Raw genomic sequence first — 17,048 nt, forward strand, 5'->3', positions numbered from 1 at the left:
GCCTGTTCGTGGAGTCTTCCTGGTGATTCCCATATACGTTGAGACGGGAGAGAGAGCCGGAGAGCACAGGGTGATCGCTGGTAAGGGTTCGCCGTTTTTGGGCGTCGCCCGATCGGTGTTTGCTCCTTCATCTTAAACCTCTATTTCCTTTTTTTCCTTTCGTTTACCTTTCCTTCAGTTTGTTTTGTTGCCTCCCTTTTCCGAAGTTAGGGAAATCGGAGAGGTCTGATTGCTTCCCATTCCCGGAGTTCAGGTAGGGAAGATTGTATTATATATTCACCCTCCCCGAGTTGGGAAGGGGTTGTAAGTGCAGCTGTTCCAGCATGGCAGCTGCACTATCTCGATTTACGGCCTTTCAGAGACTGACCCGTAAGCACGGGTTCTTTTGTGTACCTCCGGAACGTGAGGTTAGTGTCGAGGACGTTGTCCTCGCAACCGGTCATGTTGTCGGGATCGACAAGGTTGTTGCCGCTTTGCGGATGAACAAGCGGATCGTTATTTTTTTGTCCGACGTGGATTGTGTCCCACAAATTGTCGAACAGGGTTTGACAATCGATCCAGATTTATTTGTAATGATTTCCCCACTAGATAGCCCAGCGATAAAAGTCGTGATATCAAATTGCCCCCCATTTGTATCCGACGATGTACTAATTAAAGAATTGTCCCGATACGGTACCATCGTGTCTCGTATCTCCATGATTCCCTTCGGGTCACGAAACAACGATTTAAGGCACGTGGTTTCATTCCGCGGCAAGTGTTTATGATTTTAAAAAATTCCCAGAAGGATTTAAACCTTATAATAAAATTAAAACATCAACAGAACGAATATACAGTGTACGTGTCCACCAACGTTCTAAAATGTTTTGGCTGCGGACAATTTGGGCATGTTAAGCATGACTGCCCCCGAAAAGAGAATTCTCCACAAGTGCAACCTCCCCTCCGAACCGGGAATAAGCAACCCCCCCACCTTCCCACCACCGATCCAAACCCTTCCACCACCGACCCAAGCCTTCCCACCACCGACCCAAGCCTTCCCACCACCGAACCAAACCTTCCCACCACCGAACCAAGCCTTCCCGCCGCCGAACCAAGCCCTCCCACCACCGACCCGAACCTTCCCACCATCGACCCAAGCCTTACCACCACTGATCCCAATCTGTCCACCACCGACCCAAGCCCTCTTACCACCAATCCAAACCCCCCCGCCGTACCCCCTTCCCCTCCCCTTGAAACAGGGGCCCCTCCCTCTACTGAAGGATCTAACTGCAGCCATCTCCTGTTAACGATAGATCTCACCCCCCAGGCGACATCGTCCAATCACAGCTTGTTGCCTGCTATAACTGATCCTACCTCTCTCGCCGTGGTAGCCGATGGGAATCCCCTCCCGATGATCACGTCCTCCCTCCCCCCCCTCCCCCCAAACCCTTGCAATCTCTTCCCACTAATCAGGACGAGTTTCAATTAGTCTGCCCAAAAGGAAAAAGACATCTGCAAACAAAAGATGAAAACGGTCATCTCTTTAAAAAACCTACAACTGAAAACCGACAGCCCCTCCTCTCTGGCCTAGATTTGTCCCTCGTCACAGAAAATCGTTTCTCGGTATTGGAGGACATAGATGTGGATGTCGGTATTGGAGGACATAGATGTGGATGAATCCTCGCCCTTGTCTACTGACCTAGAAACTGATATGTTTGAACCGCAAAAATTAGTACCCCCCCCTCCCCCCCCCCCCTCCCCTGAAGATGGCTCATTTCTCTCCCTCCCCGTCCCCGCCCTCTATGGACTATGCCCCATCCGATAACGTGGAGGGATGTGATGATGGTGAGGAGATAAATGATGAAAACCAGTGTGACACACCATCTGAGCCATCTGATATAGATGACTCTGTTAGTGAATGTGGTAGCCTTAAGGAAGAAGAAACCCCTCCAATCCCTCCCTCCGAGATAAAAAGGTTTCTTAAGGACACATTCCGAAAAAGGATTGTTGTTATAGAAACCTTTTTTCCAGAGCTGCCTGATTTTATACATTCCGCTAGACTGATGGTAAAACGGCCCCACGTTTTTAATTTCAATTCCTCCCAACGTCACCGTTTAAAGAAGTGGTTGCAAAAAGCTAAGAATGAACTGCTATCAAAAAATTGAGTGGTGGTCACTCCTCCTTATAGCTGTAATGAGTTTTTCCATTTGTAGCTTGAATATTAACGGAGGATGTAGCTCTGTCCGGAAAGTTCAAGTAAGGGATTTTTTATTACAGAAGAAAGTTGACATTGCCCTCTTACAAGAGACCCATGCCAACGACTGCTGTGTCGCAGAGTGGTGAAGGCTCTTCCCCGGCCTGTCCTTCTTTAGTAACGGTGACTCCCGCAAAGGCGGTGTCGCAATAATTCTTAGCCCCTCCTTTTCGCCTTCATCGCTTAAATTCGACGAAATACACAAGGGATCCCTAGCATCCCTAGAATTCCACTACTGTGGAAAATTCTATACTATTTTTAATATCTATGCCCCAAGTACGCCTGTAGCTCGGCGAGTTTTTTTTAATGACCTTGGGACACACCTAACGTCCCTCGACAGCCAAAACGCCCTAAAAAACCAAGACAATCATGTTTGTATTGGTGGAGATTTTAATTGCACCCTCCAACCCCAACTAGACAGGAACAGTGCAGAGCCCCATCCTGCCTCCACAATCCCTCTCACCAAATTTTTAAAACAAATGAATTTGACAGATATATGGCGGGTACAGCACCCATCAATCAGGCAATACACATGGTGTCGATGCATTCAGGGTAATATTGTACTTGCTCGCTTGGACAAATTTTATATTAATCCTCCACTTGAACGCCTCGTTCTGTCATCCAAAATTTGCCCATCAGGATTCTCGGACCACAGCGCAACATTTCTCAATATTTCTGCCCCCTGCCCGAAACACAAGAGTGCTTTTTGGAAATTTAATAACAACTTACTTGATGATAGTACCTTTAAGGACATTTTTCCGGAAATTTGGAATATTCTGGTTGCCTCCCAAGGGAATTTCTCAAACCTCAGACAATGGTGGGATAATGCCAAAACGCACATCAGACTGTTCTGCCAACAATATCGTGCGTATGGTGTTCAAGAGGAAAGAAAAACCACAACCTTACTTGAAGATGAAATCCTGGAATTACAGGAACAGCTTCAGGGAACTGCATGTGTGAGCTACCAGGGAATGAGGCAACAAATCCATGGAAAAACGGCCTTACTGAATTCCATATCCGAAAGGCGAGCACAAAATGCTTTATTGCGCCTGAAGATGAGGTACATACACGACCTTGATGCTCCAACAAAATTCTTCTTCAGCCTTAAAAGGGGGGCCTCTTCGTCAATGATTACACGCTTGCTCCATGATGGGGAACTCCTTTATGAAGATGGCAGAATCAGGGAATGTGCTCGGAAACATTTTAAACAACGGTTTATGCGGCATGACATTAACCAGGATGCAATATCGGAACTTGTTTCTAACCTTCCAACATTGGCGGAGGATCAGAAGCAGCAGTTGGAGGATCCTCTGAGGTTACCTGAGCTCACCGCTGCCTTGAAGGCCTTGGAACCTGATAAAGCCCCTGGACTGGATGGGCTGACTAGTGAATTTTTCCAGTTTTTTTGGGACGCCATTGGACCTCACCTACTGCGGGTATTGAATGAATGTTTAGAGGATGGACAACTGCCGTGGAGTTGCCGGAGAGCAGTCACCACCTTAATTCCTAAGAAAGTGGACACTCAACTTATAGAGAACTGGCGTCCTATTTCTGTTTTATGTACGGATTATAAAATTTTAGCCAAAGCCTTGTCTAATCGAATGAAACCTTTTATGAATGTACTAATAGGAGAACATCAATCCTTTTGTATTCCTGGATGTACTATTTTTAATAATATCTTTCTTATCCGTGATACCATTCGGTTTTGTAACAATTTTAATATGAATGTTGGTCTGTTTTTTATTGACCAAGGAAAAGCCTTTGACTGTATTGACCACATGTACCTTTTTAGAGTTTTAGAGAATTTTGGGTTTGGACCTATTTTTATCTCGTACGTTAAACTTTTGTATTGTAATATATCCAGTGTTCTTAAAATTAATCAAGTATTGTGTAGCCCCATTGCTGTACAACGGGGAGTACGGCAAGGTTGCCCGCTATCTGGACTTTTATACTCTCTTGCCATCGAACCTCTTCTGCTCCAATTACGTACGCACATTTCTGGCTTCACTGGATCAATTCTTACCACACCGCTAAAAGTCTCTGCCTTTGCAGATGATGTCTGTATTTATATAAAAAATAGTGCTGACGTCACTGCGGTGGCTCAGGCACTAAAAACATATTGTCAGGCTTGTTCAGGCCAGGTAAACTGGAAGAAGAGTGAAGCCCTTTGGATAGGACCTGGAGATTGCCCGCCAATTGTCCTACCAGGAGGAGTGAACTGGCAGAAAAGTGGCATTAAATACCTCGGTATTTTCCTCGGAGACAACACCTTTGAGCAGCAGAACTGGGTGGGATTACCGGACAAGGTAATGGCAAAACTGGCCCGCTGGAAAGGACTTCTTTTTCAACTTTCGTACCGCGGAAGAACTCTCGTCATTAACAATCTTGTCGCCTCTATGCTATGGCATAAGATGATATGCCTACAACCGCCCGGGAGCCTTCTTATTACACTGCCAAAGAGCATTGTCGACTTTTTCTGGAGCGGGAAACACTGGCTCCAACCCCCCGTGGCATACTTACCACTCACTGAAGGTGGCCAAGTCTTATTGATATCCGCAGCCGGATTATGGTCTTCCGGCTTCATATCGTGTGCCAACTTGTATATGGAGATGAATCCCTACTCTGGAGGCCTCTGGCTAACTGCATATTGCAGCTTACATGCAAGCTGGGTTACGACCGAGAACTTTTCTTGATGAACCCTCATCAAATCGATTCATCCTTGCTGCCCACCTTTTACCAAGGGGTGATGAACGCCTGGCAAGCCCTGTCCTTTTCCCGTGAAATGGCAACATACAACATGGAAATGTTGTTGAATAAGCCCCTATGCTACAACCCCTTCCTGGAAAACAGCTTGAATAATAGGGGACTCGTTCAACGTTTTGTTGATGCCAAGCTGCTGCGAGTGAAAGACCTCATGACAGAGTCTGGGAGCTGCCGGCTGAGTGCTGCCGCTGTGGCACAAAAAACCGGAATAAAATCTGTCAGGATCATCTCTCGGTTCCTTCAAGGGATATCCACAACGTATCGTAATACCTGCGAGGAACTTGGCCCTTCCCCCGAGGAAACAGCGGGTGACTTCCCCAAACTCCTAGTCTTCAGCCCGCCACTTAATCTGTCCCCTGGCCTGAACAGCCCTGATGATACTGCATTATACCTTCCCGCCTTTCCAAAGAAAACTTTGTACAACGCGTACGTTAAAATTTTATACGCAAAAACATTTTCTGAGCACCCGAGGCTTCGATGGCGGGATGTTTTACCCCCAATACCACCCAATTGCCCCAATTGGCGAAGTTTTTATCTCTTGCCTACTCCAAAGTATGTTGGAGATATTCAATGGAAACTTGTACACTGGATTTTACCTTATAATGTTTTACTGAACCGGTTTTCTACTGCTAACTCTAATCTATGCCCTTTATGTGCATCCATTGAAACCCTACCGCATATATACCTTGAGTGTGAACGATTGCAACCTCTTTTTACATTCCTTCAGGAACGCTTTGTGAAGCTTGGTTCCCTCTTCAATCACAATGTTTTTATTTATGGTGTTTTAGGACCGTCTTCCCTTAGAAATGTGGTTTTAATGAATTTTTTAATTGGCCAGGCCAAGTTTGCAATTTATAAATCCAGGAAGAAAAAAATGGGAAACGCTTCTGACTCGGCATATGATGTACTGCTCACCTTTAAGGCTCTTGTAAATGCAAGACTAAAGCTAGAGTACCGGTTTTTAAAAATGAACAAGAATTTAACATGTTTTAAAGAAAAGTGGGTTTTTAATGATGTCATATGCACACTTGATGATGATGATTTGATAATAACTTTTCCTTGAGACCATTTTTATTGTGTTTTGTTTCTTTATGACTGAACATAACTGATTTTCTATACTCTTGTAATAAAAGGAAGAAACAGTCAGTCTCTCTCTCTCTCTCTCTCTCTCTCTCTCTCTCTCTCTCTCTCTCTCTCTCTGTCTCTGTCTCTGTCTCTGTCTCTGTCTCTCTCTCTCTCTCTCTCTCCATTACCGCACTCCCTTGGCTCTTGTCTCCGTTGTCTACTAGTACTATATAATGGCGCTATTCCATCGCACAACAGAACCGTGAAAATAGGCGGAGTTATCTGAAATGACGAAAAAAACCCTGCCCAAAACGGTCTGCAGTATTGCTAGCTCCACCCGTAGGTCTGGGTTCGGCTCACTTGGTACCTATCCATAGCAGGAACCAAATTTAGCACGGGTATTTAGGTACGGTACGGTTTGCTTTGCAATGGAAAAACGAAAATATGGATTTTGGTTACAGTACGGTACGGTATGGTACAGCAGTGGAAAAGCACCGTAAGAGAACAGTTGGTCTGTCTGTGTGTGTGTCGCCATTTTTCTGAGATGGCTGAATGGATCTTCGTCAAACCTTCAGAGGGTCATCAATGAGTGCTAGTGATGTTTTAGGCCAAAAAAACAAAAACGTTTTTTGGATTTAAAAAAAATTCTCCACAGTGCATTTTAAAAAAACGCTCCACTAAGCATTTTGATTTATGACAGTTATATATAAGTACACATTCGCATAACTAAATACAAAACAATCACCAGACATTTGAACACAAATAATAAAACTATTCCGGAAGCGGTCGAAGTTGGGGGTGAGGCTTCTTCTTCTTCCTGAACGTCATCATACTTAACTCAGAAATGTGATTTATGGCACATTCACGAGCATATATTCAACGAAAAGGTAAAATGATGATTTGAAATTTGTGATGGATTCTGAATTGGATGTAATTGCTTTTCCATTATATTTGCCCTCATTTCAAATATGTTAATGCTTTTTTTTTGCTTGAGCAATGCCGGGTACTCCAGCTATAAACGCTTTTATACTTTACATTGGGGTACAAATACAAATACAACTTTGTTTGGGGGGTAACATAGGCTATTTGGCCGCGGCCTCATTCGGGGATGTGGGGGACCAGGAGAGGGACGTAAATTCTCTATGTAAATGTGTACCGTGTGGCGCCACCTGGTGATGGTGGCAGAGGGTATTAAAGTTTCCTTTTTAACTCAACTGGACTACCGTCCAGTTGAGTTCATCACATACTGAACACTCCGTCGTCTGTTGTCGTCGTTGTCATCTGTCGACCGTTAACTTTTCGACGTTAACACTCCAGCGTCCACAACTATCAACCAATCCTGATCAAACTTGGCATGCAGCATCCTTACCCCAAGGACCAGGTTGGTATTATATTTCAGCCTGATCCGTTGAAAAATGCCTAAAAACTTAGGCGACCATTTTGTTTTTGGTCATGAAAACGACATTAACACTCTAGCATCCACAAATATTAACAGATTTTGATCAAACTTTGAATTTTTAACCCTTACCACACAAGGTAGGTTGCTATTGCATTCCAACCCGATCCGTCACAAAATGGCCGCCATAGGCCGTCATATTGTTTTCAGCTCCGAAACAACGTTAAGACTTTAACTTCCACAAATATTTACGGATTTTGATCAAACTTGGTGTGTGAGACTCTTACCACAAAAGGTAGGTTGCTATCTTAAGTCAAATCTAGTACAGACAACTGACTTACTTTAAAGATGTCCAGTCAGTTCTGTTGAGTTCTGCTTCCCTGGAAGCTCTAGTTTACCTGTGCAACACTGAGGTTTTGAAGCACTCTTTGCATGGGAAAAATTTTCCTCCTTGCCTTCCTCCCCTCCACCAAAACTGAGGGGCCTGTCAAAGCCACCCCCTCCCCCCCTACCCTCCCCCACCCTCCCCAAGGACATATAATATGAATACGCATTGCATAGAGTGAGAGCTTCGTCGACAATGGTCAGTCGATCGAGTACGCAGCCCTCGCAAACATCTGTAGGCCTAGGCCTAGCTAGGCTAGGTTGTTTGATCGTGGGCTTAGAATTAAAATTAAAATTAATTTTATTGAATGGATAGATTGCGATAGAATGCAGGACTTACCTACTGTAGGCTATATCTAGGTACGTGACAAAAAATTTCAAAAACAAGGAACTCCTTTGTAACTGGTACCATTGGAAAGAGCATGAAAATACCATTAAAATGATACCCAGATCATTGTCCTAGGTCTAATATTAAGAGAGTTAAAGCATTTTGACATTTAGCAATTACGCGCAATTTTGGTCCTTTGTATCCTTTGTATTTGGTCCTTTGTATTTGTATCAATGGAAACAAAGGAAAAATGTGACCTTTTTAAAATTATGGTCAAACACAAGATTTCGGTGCTCAAATTAACTAAATATTAAAACTAGATGTGTATACATATATTAACTAATACATTAAATTGGTTTCATAACGATATAAACTTGCCTTCACTTAACAAACAATTGTGGGAGGAGTGAGGAGTGGTTAGGCAGTGGGGGAGAGGAGTGAGGAGTGGCTAGGCAGTGGGGGGGGGGGGGGAGAGGAAGGGGTGGGTGGGGAGGGGAGTGAGGGGTGGGGGATTGAGGAGTGGGTGGGTGCGTTGGGGGGGAGCGAGGGGTGGGTGGGTGGGGGGGGGGGAGGGGGGGGGGAGTGAGTTTGGGGAGTGAGGGGTGGGTGGGTGGGGGGGAGGGGGTGTGAGGGCCAATTAACAACACAAACGTGTGATTGCATGCATGTCATGACATACATGAGATGCATGAGCTGTGAGCGCACGATGCACCGCGACGACATATTTTGGAATTTCCATCCACGACACGTTTTATTATTATCGTAAAAAACAAGGTTTCGGTGCTCAAACTAACTAACCCTTAAAACTAGATGTGGATAAATACATAGAGTAACACAATAAATTCGATTCAGAACGATATAAACTTACCTTCGTCAAAATTAGTGAATGGTTTTGACAACCCAAACTTGCGGCAATAAATTCACCTACTTCTCGAAGTCGGAAAATAAAGGTGGGAAGACGAGGTCAAAGGGGAAAATCTGAACTACGTCATAAGTATTTCCGGTTCATCTAAGAAAAACTAGAGCTTCCAGGGAAGCAGAACTCAACTGAACTGACTTGACAACTTCACACACCAAGTTTGATCAAAATCCATAAATATTTGTGGACGTTAAAGTCTTAACGTCGTTTCAGAGCTGAAAACAATATGGCGGCTTATGGCGGACATTTTGTGATGGATCAGGTTGGAATGCAATAGCAACCTACCTTGTGTGGTAAGGGTTAAACATTCTAAGTTTGATCAAAATCTGTTAATATTTGTGGACGCTAGAGTGGTAACGTCGTTTTCATGACCAAAAACAAAATGGTCGCCGAAGTCCGCCATTTTTCAACGGATCGGGCTGAAATGTAATACCAACCTGGTCCTTGGGGGTAAGGATGCTGCATGTCAAGTCTGATCAGAATCAGTTGATATTTGTGGACGCTGGAGTGTTAACGTCGAAAAGTTAACGGACGACAGACGACAGACGACGGACGCCAGAGGGTTCAGTATGTGATGAACTCAACTGGACGGTAGTCCAGTTGAGTTAACAAATACGATCTCTGCAGCGATAGTAATAGAGGGCTGTGCAGACAGCCGAAATCCCTGGCAGACCAGGTATTGGTGCCACAGCGACACGCTACTCAGCATCCGATAGTCACGTACCTACTATATTATATAGTCTAGACTTCTAGTCGACTGGACCAGGTACGTAGGTCCGACTGGCAGGGACGTACTGAAATCCGTGTACCTGGCTTAAATGAAGTCGGTGTAGCTGGCGGAAAACTGAATGAAGTCGGTATCGATGGCGGAAAACTGAAATTGGTGTACCTGGCTTAAATGAAGTCGGTGTAACTGGCGTAAGTGATGAGCGGTTTCAAAATCAAAATCCGTTCTGTACAGTACTATATTGTAATTTATTGATTTTAATCACTAGGTGAAAATAATTTATCGGTCGCGCCAGACCAAAGCAAGATCACATGATCAAGATGGCGGATCATGGAAGGGACAAGATGGCGGATCATGGAAGGGACAAGATGGCGGATCATGGAAGGGACAAGATGGCGGATCATGGAAGGGACAAGATGGCGGATCATGGAGGGGACATTTCAAATGACAACATGAAATTTTGTTCCCAAGGGAATGGGGATTTTTTTTTTTTTTGTGAAATTTGAAATGAAAGTGAAATTTTGAATCGATTTACATATACATGCAATTGGCATAGAGGTTCGCTTACGAAGCTCTCTATTATGGAGTATATCTTTCCCCTCCCTCTCTCATCACCTCCCCCTCCCCTACCCCCACCTCTCCTGCCCCCTCCCCCATTACTCTCCCCCCTTCCACGTCCCCCTCCCTCTCCTGATTCCTCCACCCCCCTCCCCACTCTCACAGCAATGCCAGGTACTCCTGCTAGTAATATATAATGAAGGAAGCTGAAACACAAATGAATTGCCTTCATGGGTGCTTGTCGAACATAATTGTTGTCTTCTGTCCTTCATGGTTGTCTGTGTGGTGCCTTAGGAATGTTGTTCTGCAAGTGGGATGAAAGATGAATAATGGAACGGAAGGTGAAAAGTCCTAGATTTTGAGCGAAACGAGGAAGGGTTACTGGAACTAAGAATGTGTGAATCCTTGAAGAACGAGAGAGGATTGAAGGGTTGAAAGAGCAAGGGGAGCAATACCAAGATGGAGCCAGTAAAGAAAAGAAAAAAGAAAAAAAACAGAGTCCGCCGACCTGTCTGCAATGGGAGAGCAGCAGGCCTTGTTATTTGGCTTCTTTGTGGGATGTGGTTATTAATGTTGAGAGCCACATAATTCAGGAGAGAGAGAGAGAGAGAGAGAGAGAGAGAGAGAGGTGAGAGGAAGGGGCACCAGCCCATAGGGGGGGGGGGGGGGGAGAAGTATTCCAGTAGACTATGGGCAAGGGCCTGTAGGTCATGTAAAGTTCAAATTTAGCAAGGAAGGACTTGGTGTGATGGAGGATGACCAGTTTGTGGCTGGCCTTGAAGACCAGCCAGCATACACGGTCTGCCCAGGAGAGGTTATATCTGATTGCGAGACCCAGAAGCTAAAAAGACTAAACATGTGACAGTTGTTGATTTGAGAAATTCTGTTTATAGATGGGTTTATGAGATTATCTTCTGAAGAGACAGGGTGACAGTATGACATTTACACAGAATGATTGACATATCCCATTTGTCAGACCAGAATGTTATCCTTTCCAGGTCAACAGAGAGGGAAGCAGCTGCTGCTGTCCGGTCATTGGGATGGGGTATAATACCATATTAAGTGGAGTCGCGTGCAAAGAGGAAAAGAGGGTTACACACTTAAATTGATTAATTATTTTTTACGAGAAAAGAGAAATGACAAAAGATGCTGATATGTTTGAATGAGTTGTGGCGATATATCTATTGACATCCATCCTGACATATCGGCCTGTTCTCTCCATCTCTCTTTTTTTATCTTCCGATTGCTCTAATTCTTGATCTTCCAACCATTTAACCATGTTTTTTTTAACAAAACAAAAAAAATCCCTTTTTAATGGCATTTTCCCTGCTAGGGTGGGGTTAGCCTTGAGGGCCCCATGACAATAATCATGGTTCCCTTTTTGAGGCAATGTTTTTATGGCCGGATGCCCTTCCTGACACCAACCCTTTAGTTCTAAACCTATTCTAAGCCGGGGCACACACCGGCACATTTATCCCAGCAAGCTGGGGACTCAATTTGCCGACCTCAGAAAGATGACAGGCTGAGTCAACCCCCCTGGTGTTAATTCAACAACAAACCAGGATTCTGAACTCAGGATCCGAGGATCTCAAACCAGCATCTTAACCGCAAAGCCAACACCAGGCTCATTTAACCATGTTTAGCAGTTTAACCAAACCTCAAACTCAGGATTCGGGGTTAGAGCCACTGATCTAAAAAACACTTTAAGCCACAGTGAGGTCTAACAACATGGTGGAGCAGCTTTAGTAGGTCATATCATGTTAATTATGTTGCTCAAGCAACACCTACGAAAAAGTGTTTTTTTTAACTACTCGACTGTTGAATGTAAAGTCTTGAGCAACTCCTCTGTCAAGACTGCTGCAAACTCTTCAAAGACCTTTGGCCTGTGAATGAGAAAGTTTGTTCTGAAAAGCCTGGCAAAGTTTCCCAGCTTTTTGCTATTTACACCAGAACCCTGACAACACGTGTGCTGTGTGTGCGTGTGCGCGCAATGTGTTTAGTGCTGGAGAGCAATCTGCACAGTGTGGCCACATATCAGCCCGCAATGTGAAGCAGCTGAGACTTCAGTACAACAGAGGTTTCACAGAATATACTCACAATAGGCGTTCCAAAAGGGATGTAACCTGAGAAGACAAAAATTCTCTCATTATATTTTAATCACAGGGCAAATGCTTCCCACATTAAAACCCAGACACCAAGCAGAAGGGAAACATTACGTTCTGAATTAAAGCTGTATTACTCAAAATTACTTTCTCATTTCTTGCAATTTCGTAATGAAAAAAGCAGCTTGGCGGTTTTCCGACAGACGCGCTTGCCTTGCTGGTGGCCTCACGATTTGGAACACACTTAAAGAGAAAGGGGAGCTGGATTTTCCTACAAGAAAACATTTGATGGTTTTAATTATAATCACCTGAATATGATTCTTTCCACTGTTATTACACCGGCCACTAGATGCTAATTATTTCAATTTAACGCAATTTTAATGTCAACAGAAATACACAGCAGTGCCATTAGAGGAATGAAGGCATTCGGGTTCTCCATGTAAAAAGAGCCTTTATTTGACGAGTACCAGATGTGTACCGCTTTAAAGATATGGTGGTAAATACGTCGCACCGCATGAGTACATTCGTCCTTAAATTTTATGCTTTTTTCCTTTTCTTTTTTTAAAATTTTTAGCCACTCAAACAAACAGTTTACTGTTGAGCTGCCTGTTGCGATACTTTGTGTGCCCTTCTAAAAGCCTCCAGCATTGCAAGCACAGGCCCCTAACTGACAGCCATACTTTCCTGCCACTGCATTACACCGTCAACACTGCTCTGCATCGCAGAACCAAATCTGCGGAGGCACAATTGGCCCATTTAAGGGAAAACCACCGTGCTTCGTTATGCTGAATGCGGTTAGCTGCCTGCAAGTGCGGGTGGCAATGGAGAATTGCCACATGCGACTGTGGTGGTTTGCAAGTTTTAAGCAAAATAAATGAACATGTGCATATTTGTTCTTGAGCATTTGTACAAAGTAATCCAAGTTAGGACAATATACATTATGAATAAAAATAATAACTAGAAAGCATCTGAAAATTCAAAGCTCGTCTGCATCCGTTTGTATTCAGATGTCTTCTTCTTCTTCTGTATGCACAAAGTAACGAAAAGTTTTTAAAGAAATAAAAAATGAAAATTGACGATTTTATGCAACTTTGACCTTCGATCTTTTGATCTAAAAAAAAAACAATCGACCCCTACCTTTTGCTTGGTGAACCAATTCAGTGACCCAATATGCAAATTCTTTAAAATTTCAGGTCAATCGAATGAAAATTAGTGGTTTTACGCAACCTTAACCTTTGACCTTTTGATCCCAAAAAAAAAATCAGCTTCTAGCTTTTGATTGCTGAACCAATTCAGTGACCCAATATGCAAATTCTTAAAATTTGAGGTCAATCGGATGAAAATTGATGTTTTTATATGACGATTTTATATGACCTGTTTATCTTTTGACCAAATTATTAATTTGCCTTCTCCGCATTATCATAAATAAAGCTTTGTTGAAAATGTGATAACAAAACTCAAATGGTAAATTGAAATTTCAGCTCAATTGGATGAAAAATGACGATTTTATGTGATGCTGACCTTTTGACCAAATTATTAATTTGCCTTCTCCGCATTATCATAAATAAAGCTTTGTTGAAAATGTGATAACAAAATTCAAATGGTAAATTGAAATTTCAGCTCAATTGGATGAAAAATGACGATTTTATGTGATGCTGACCTTTTGACCAAATTATTAATTTGCCTTCTCCGTATTATCATAATAAAGCTTTGTTGAAAATGTGATAACAAAACTCAAATGGTAAATTGAAATTTCAGCTCAATTGGATGAAAAATGACGATTTTATGTGATGCTGACCTTTTGACCAAATTATTAATTTGCCTTCTCCGTATTATCATAATAAAGCTTTGTTGAAAATGTGATAACAAAACTCAAATGGTAAATTGAAATTTCAGCTCAATTGGATGAAAAATGACGATTTTATGTGATGCTGACCTTTTGACCAAATTATTAATTTGCCTTCTCTGTATTATCATAATAAAGCTTTGTTGAAAATGTGATAACAAAACTCAAATGGTAAATTGAAATTTCAGGTCAATTGCATCAAAATTGACAATTTTATGTGATGCTGACCTTTTGACCAAATTCTTAATTTCCCTTCTCTGTATTATCAAAACTAGCAGAAGTACCCGGCGTTGCCGGGCGGGGGAGGGTAACTGGGGGGGGAGGGGAGGGGAGGAGAACGGGGGGAGGGGAGGAGGGGGAGGGGAGGAGAGGAGAAGGGAGGGGGGAAGGGGAGGGGAGGGGGGGGGGGAAGGTGAGCAGTCAGAAGTGGAGGCTCTTTTACAGAGAATTTATATCTTAAAGGGGAGGGGAGGGGAAGGGGGGAGGGGAGAGTGAGGGGAGGGGAAGGAGGGGGGAAGGGTGGGGAGAGGGGGAAGGGGAGCAGTCAGAAGTGGAGGCTCTTTTACAGAGAATTTGTATCTTAAAGGGGAGGGGAGAGGGGAGGGGAGAGGGGGGAGGAGGGAAGGGTAGGGGAGGGGGGAGGCAGGAGAGGAAGGGGAGTGGCTCACATTTCTGAGTGAATGTGGGTCACGTTTCTGAGTTAAGTGTGATGCCGATCAGGAAGAAGAAGAAGAAGCCATACAACCAAATTCGTACACTTCCGGAATTGTTTGATATATTTGTATTCAAATGTCTGGTAATTGTTTTGTATTTATTTATGTGAATGTGTACTTGTATATAACTGTCATTCATTTAAAAAGGCTTCGGCACTATCGAGCGATTTATTTATTTTTTTACTCCAAAAAAACCCAACTTTTTCCTTTCAATTTTCTTTTTTGTTTTGTTTGCCTAAAACCCTCCCAGGCACTCACTGATGAACCTCTGAAAGTTTGATGAAGATCCGTTCAACCATCTCTGAATAAAACGCGGACACACACACAGACAACTCGTGTTTATATATCTATATTATAATAGGCTACGGTGATTCTGTCTGTCTGTCTGTCCGGGGGTGTGGCTTACTCCGTTTACAGAGTAGCTCAACCCATTCTTGGAGAGGCTTCATATAAACAAATATCCACCATTTTATTAACTCGAATAGCTTTGAGGCCTGTTAAGTTAGGCCCGTGCTGTCTTTCCCTCTCTCTCACAGGTTTATTTCAACTCAAATTCGATATATCATTTCATTTTTAACAGTCGCTAACATAGTTTTAGACTCGGTTGAAAAAAAAGGGGAAGAAAATCCCATGAAAGTTTCCGTTTATAGAACGAAATGACTTCTCAAAGGCCTGTAAAATAAAGCCCATTCATTGAGTCACCCTCACAATTTTATCTCGAATTCACCATCTGATTTCATTTTTATCGATGGTTTTAGACTCGGTGTCAGAAATAATTGAGAATATTCACGCATACACGGGAAAATGCAGAGATATATTTTTTAAAATCGCGCCACGATGATACACGAAAATACACTGCCTAAAATAACAGTCGGGGAAAATGTCGACATATATTAAAAATTCGCTTTTTCTTTTCCGTTACGATATATTACTTTTACTTTTGATGACAGTCGTCACAAATACGTCAACAATGATGCCAACATATATTTCTTCATTCCTATTTCATTCAACATTATTATCCGGAAGTAAAATATGTTTCAGGAAATTATTGAGAGATATTTCTTCGTTTTTTTTTATTAGTTACATGCACATACACTTCAAAAAGGTTTCTTTGAAATCTTTAATGATTCAACCGGAATCGATGTGGGACTATGTATCATACACCGCCCAAATAGCTCAAAATGTCGACATATATGAAAAAATTGCTTTTTCTTTTCCGTTAAGATGTATTACTTTTCCGTTTGATGACAGTCGTCACAAAAATGTCAACAATGATGCCGACATATATTTCTTCATTCTAATTTCATTCATTATTATTATCCGGAAGTAAAATATGTTTCAGGAAATTACCGAGAGATATTTCTTCGTTATTTTTTATTAGTTATGTGCACATACACTTTAAATAGGTTTATTTGAAATCTTTAATTTTCACCATGTAATTTACTTGCCATTTGATGATTACGAGACACTTCCTCTTGAGGATCGTGACAATTCATGCGTTGCGTGGAAACGTCCATTTCCAAAATGAACGAGACGGTCGATGAAGAACGCAGACTTGAACAGGATGCAGCAAGAAAACGAATGAGACGGGAGAACGAGACCGTCGACGAACGTTAATGCAGACTTGAACAGGATGCAGCAAGAAAAAGAACGAGACAGGAGAGCGAGACCTTTGACGAACGTGATCACAGATTCACACAGGATGCTGCTGCAACAACGATGAGGGAGAACGAGAGAGTCGAGGAACGTGAACACAGACTCACACAGGATGCTGCTGCAACAACGATGAGGAGGGAGAACGAGACCGTCGACGAACGTGAACACAGACTCGCACAGGATGCTGCTGCAACAACGATGAGGTGTGAGAACGAGACCGTCGATGAACGTCAACACAGACTCGCATGGCATGCTGAGCAACAAAGACGTTGGAGGGCTCGGCAAACATATACAACCGCAGCCATAATGAATCCGGCCAAAGTATATATATTGTTGCGGTTTTGCGAATAAAAGATGACCC

The 17,048-nt window shown here is 42.9% G+C and overlaps 1 protein-coding gene across 3 annotated transcripts in view; it reads right to left on the reverse strand.

Annotated features, from left to right (window-relative positions):
- Positions 1-17,048, reverse strand: part of SFXN5 (sideroflexin 5) — a 548,869-nt gene that overhangs the window by 377,976 nt on the left and 153,845 nt on the right. For 2 of the 3 annotated variants that reach the window (XR_013622453.1, XM_068106421.2), the window contains exon 6: positions 12,468-12,493. The exons of the other annotated variant lie outside the window; for it this stretch is intronic. Coding sequence is in view for 1 of the 2 variants with exons in the window: in XM_068106421.2 (XP_067962522.2) it covers positions 12,468-12,493 (26 nt within the window). In the remaining variant the exon portion in view is untranslated. The remainder of the gene's footprint in view (positions 1-12,467; positions 12,494-17,048) is intronic. 3 annotated transcript variants of the gene reach the window in all.

Source organism: Myxine glutinosa, chromosome 2, assembly GCF_964187855.1.
Source record: "Myxine glutinosa chromosome 2, kmMyxGlut1.1, whole genome shotgun sequence".
Taxonomy (NCBI): domain Eukaryota; kingdom Metazoa; phylum Chordata; class Myxini; order Myxiniformes; family Myxinidae; genus Myxine; species Myxine glutinosa.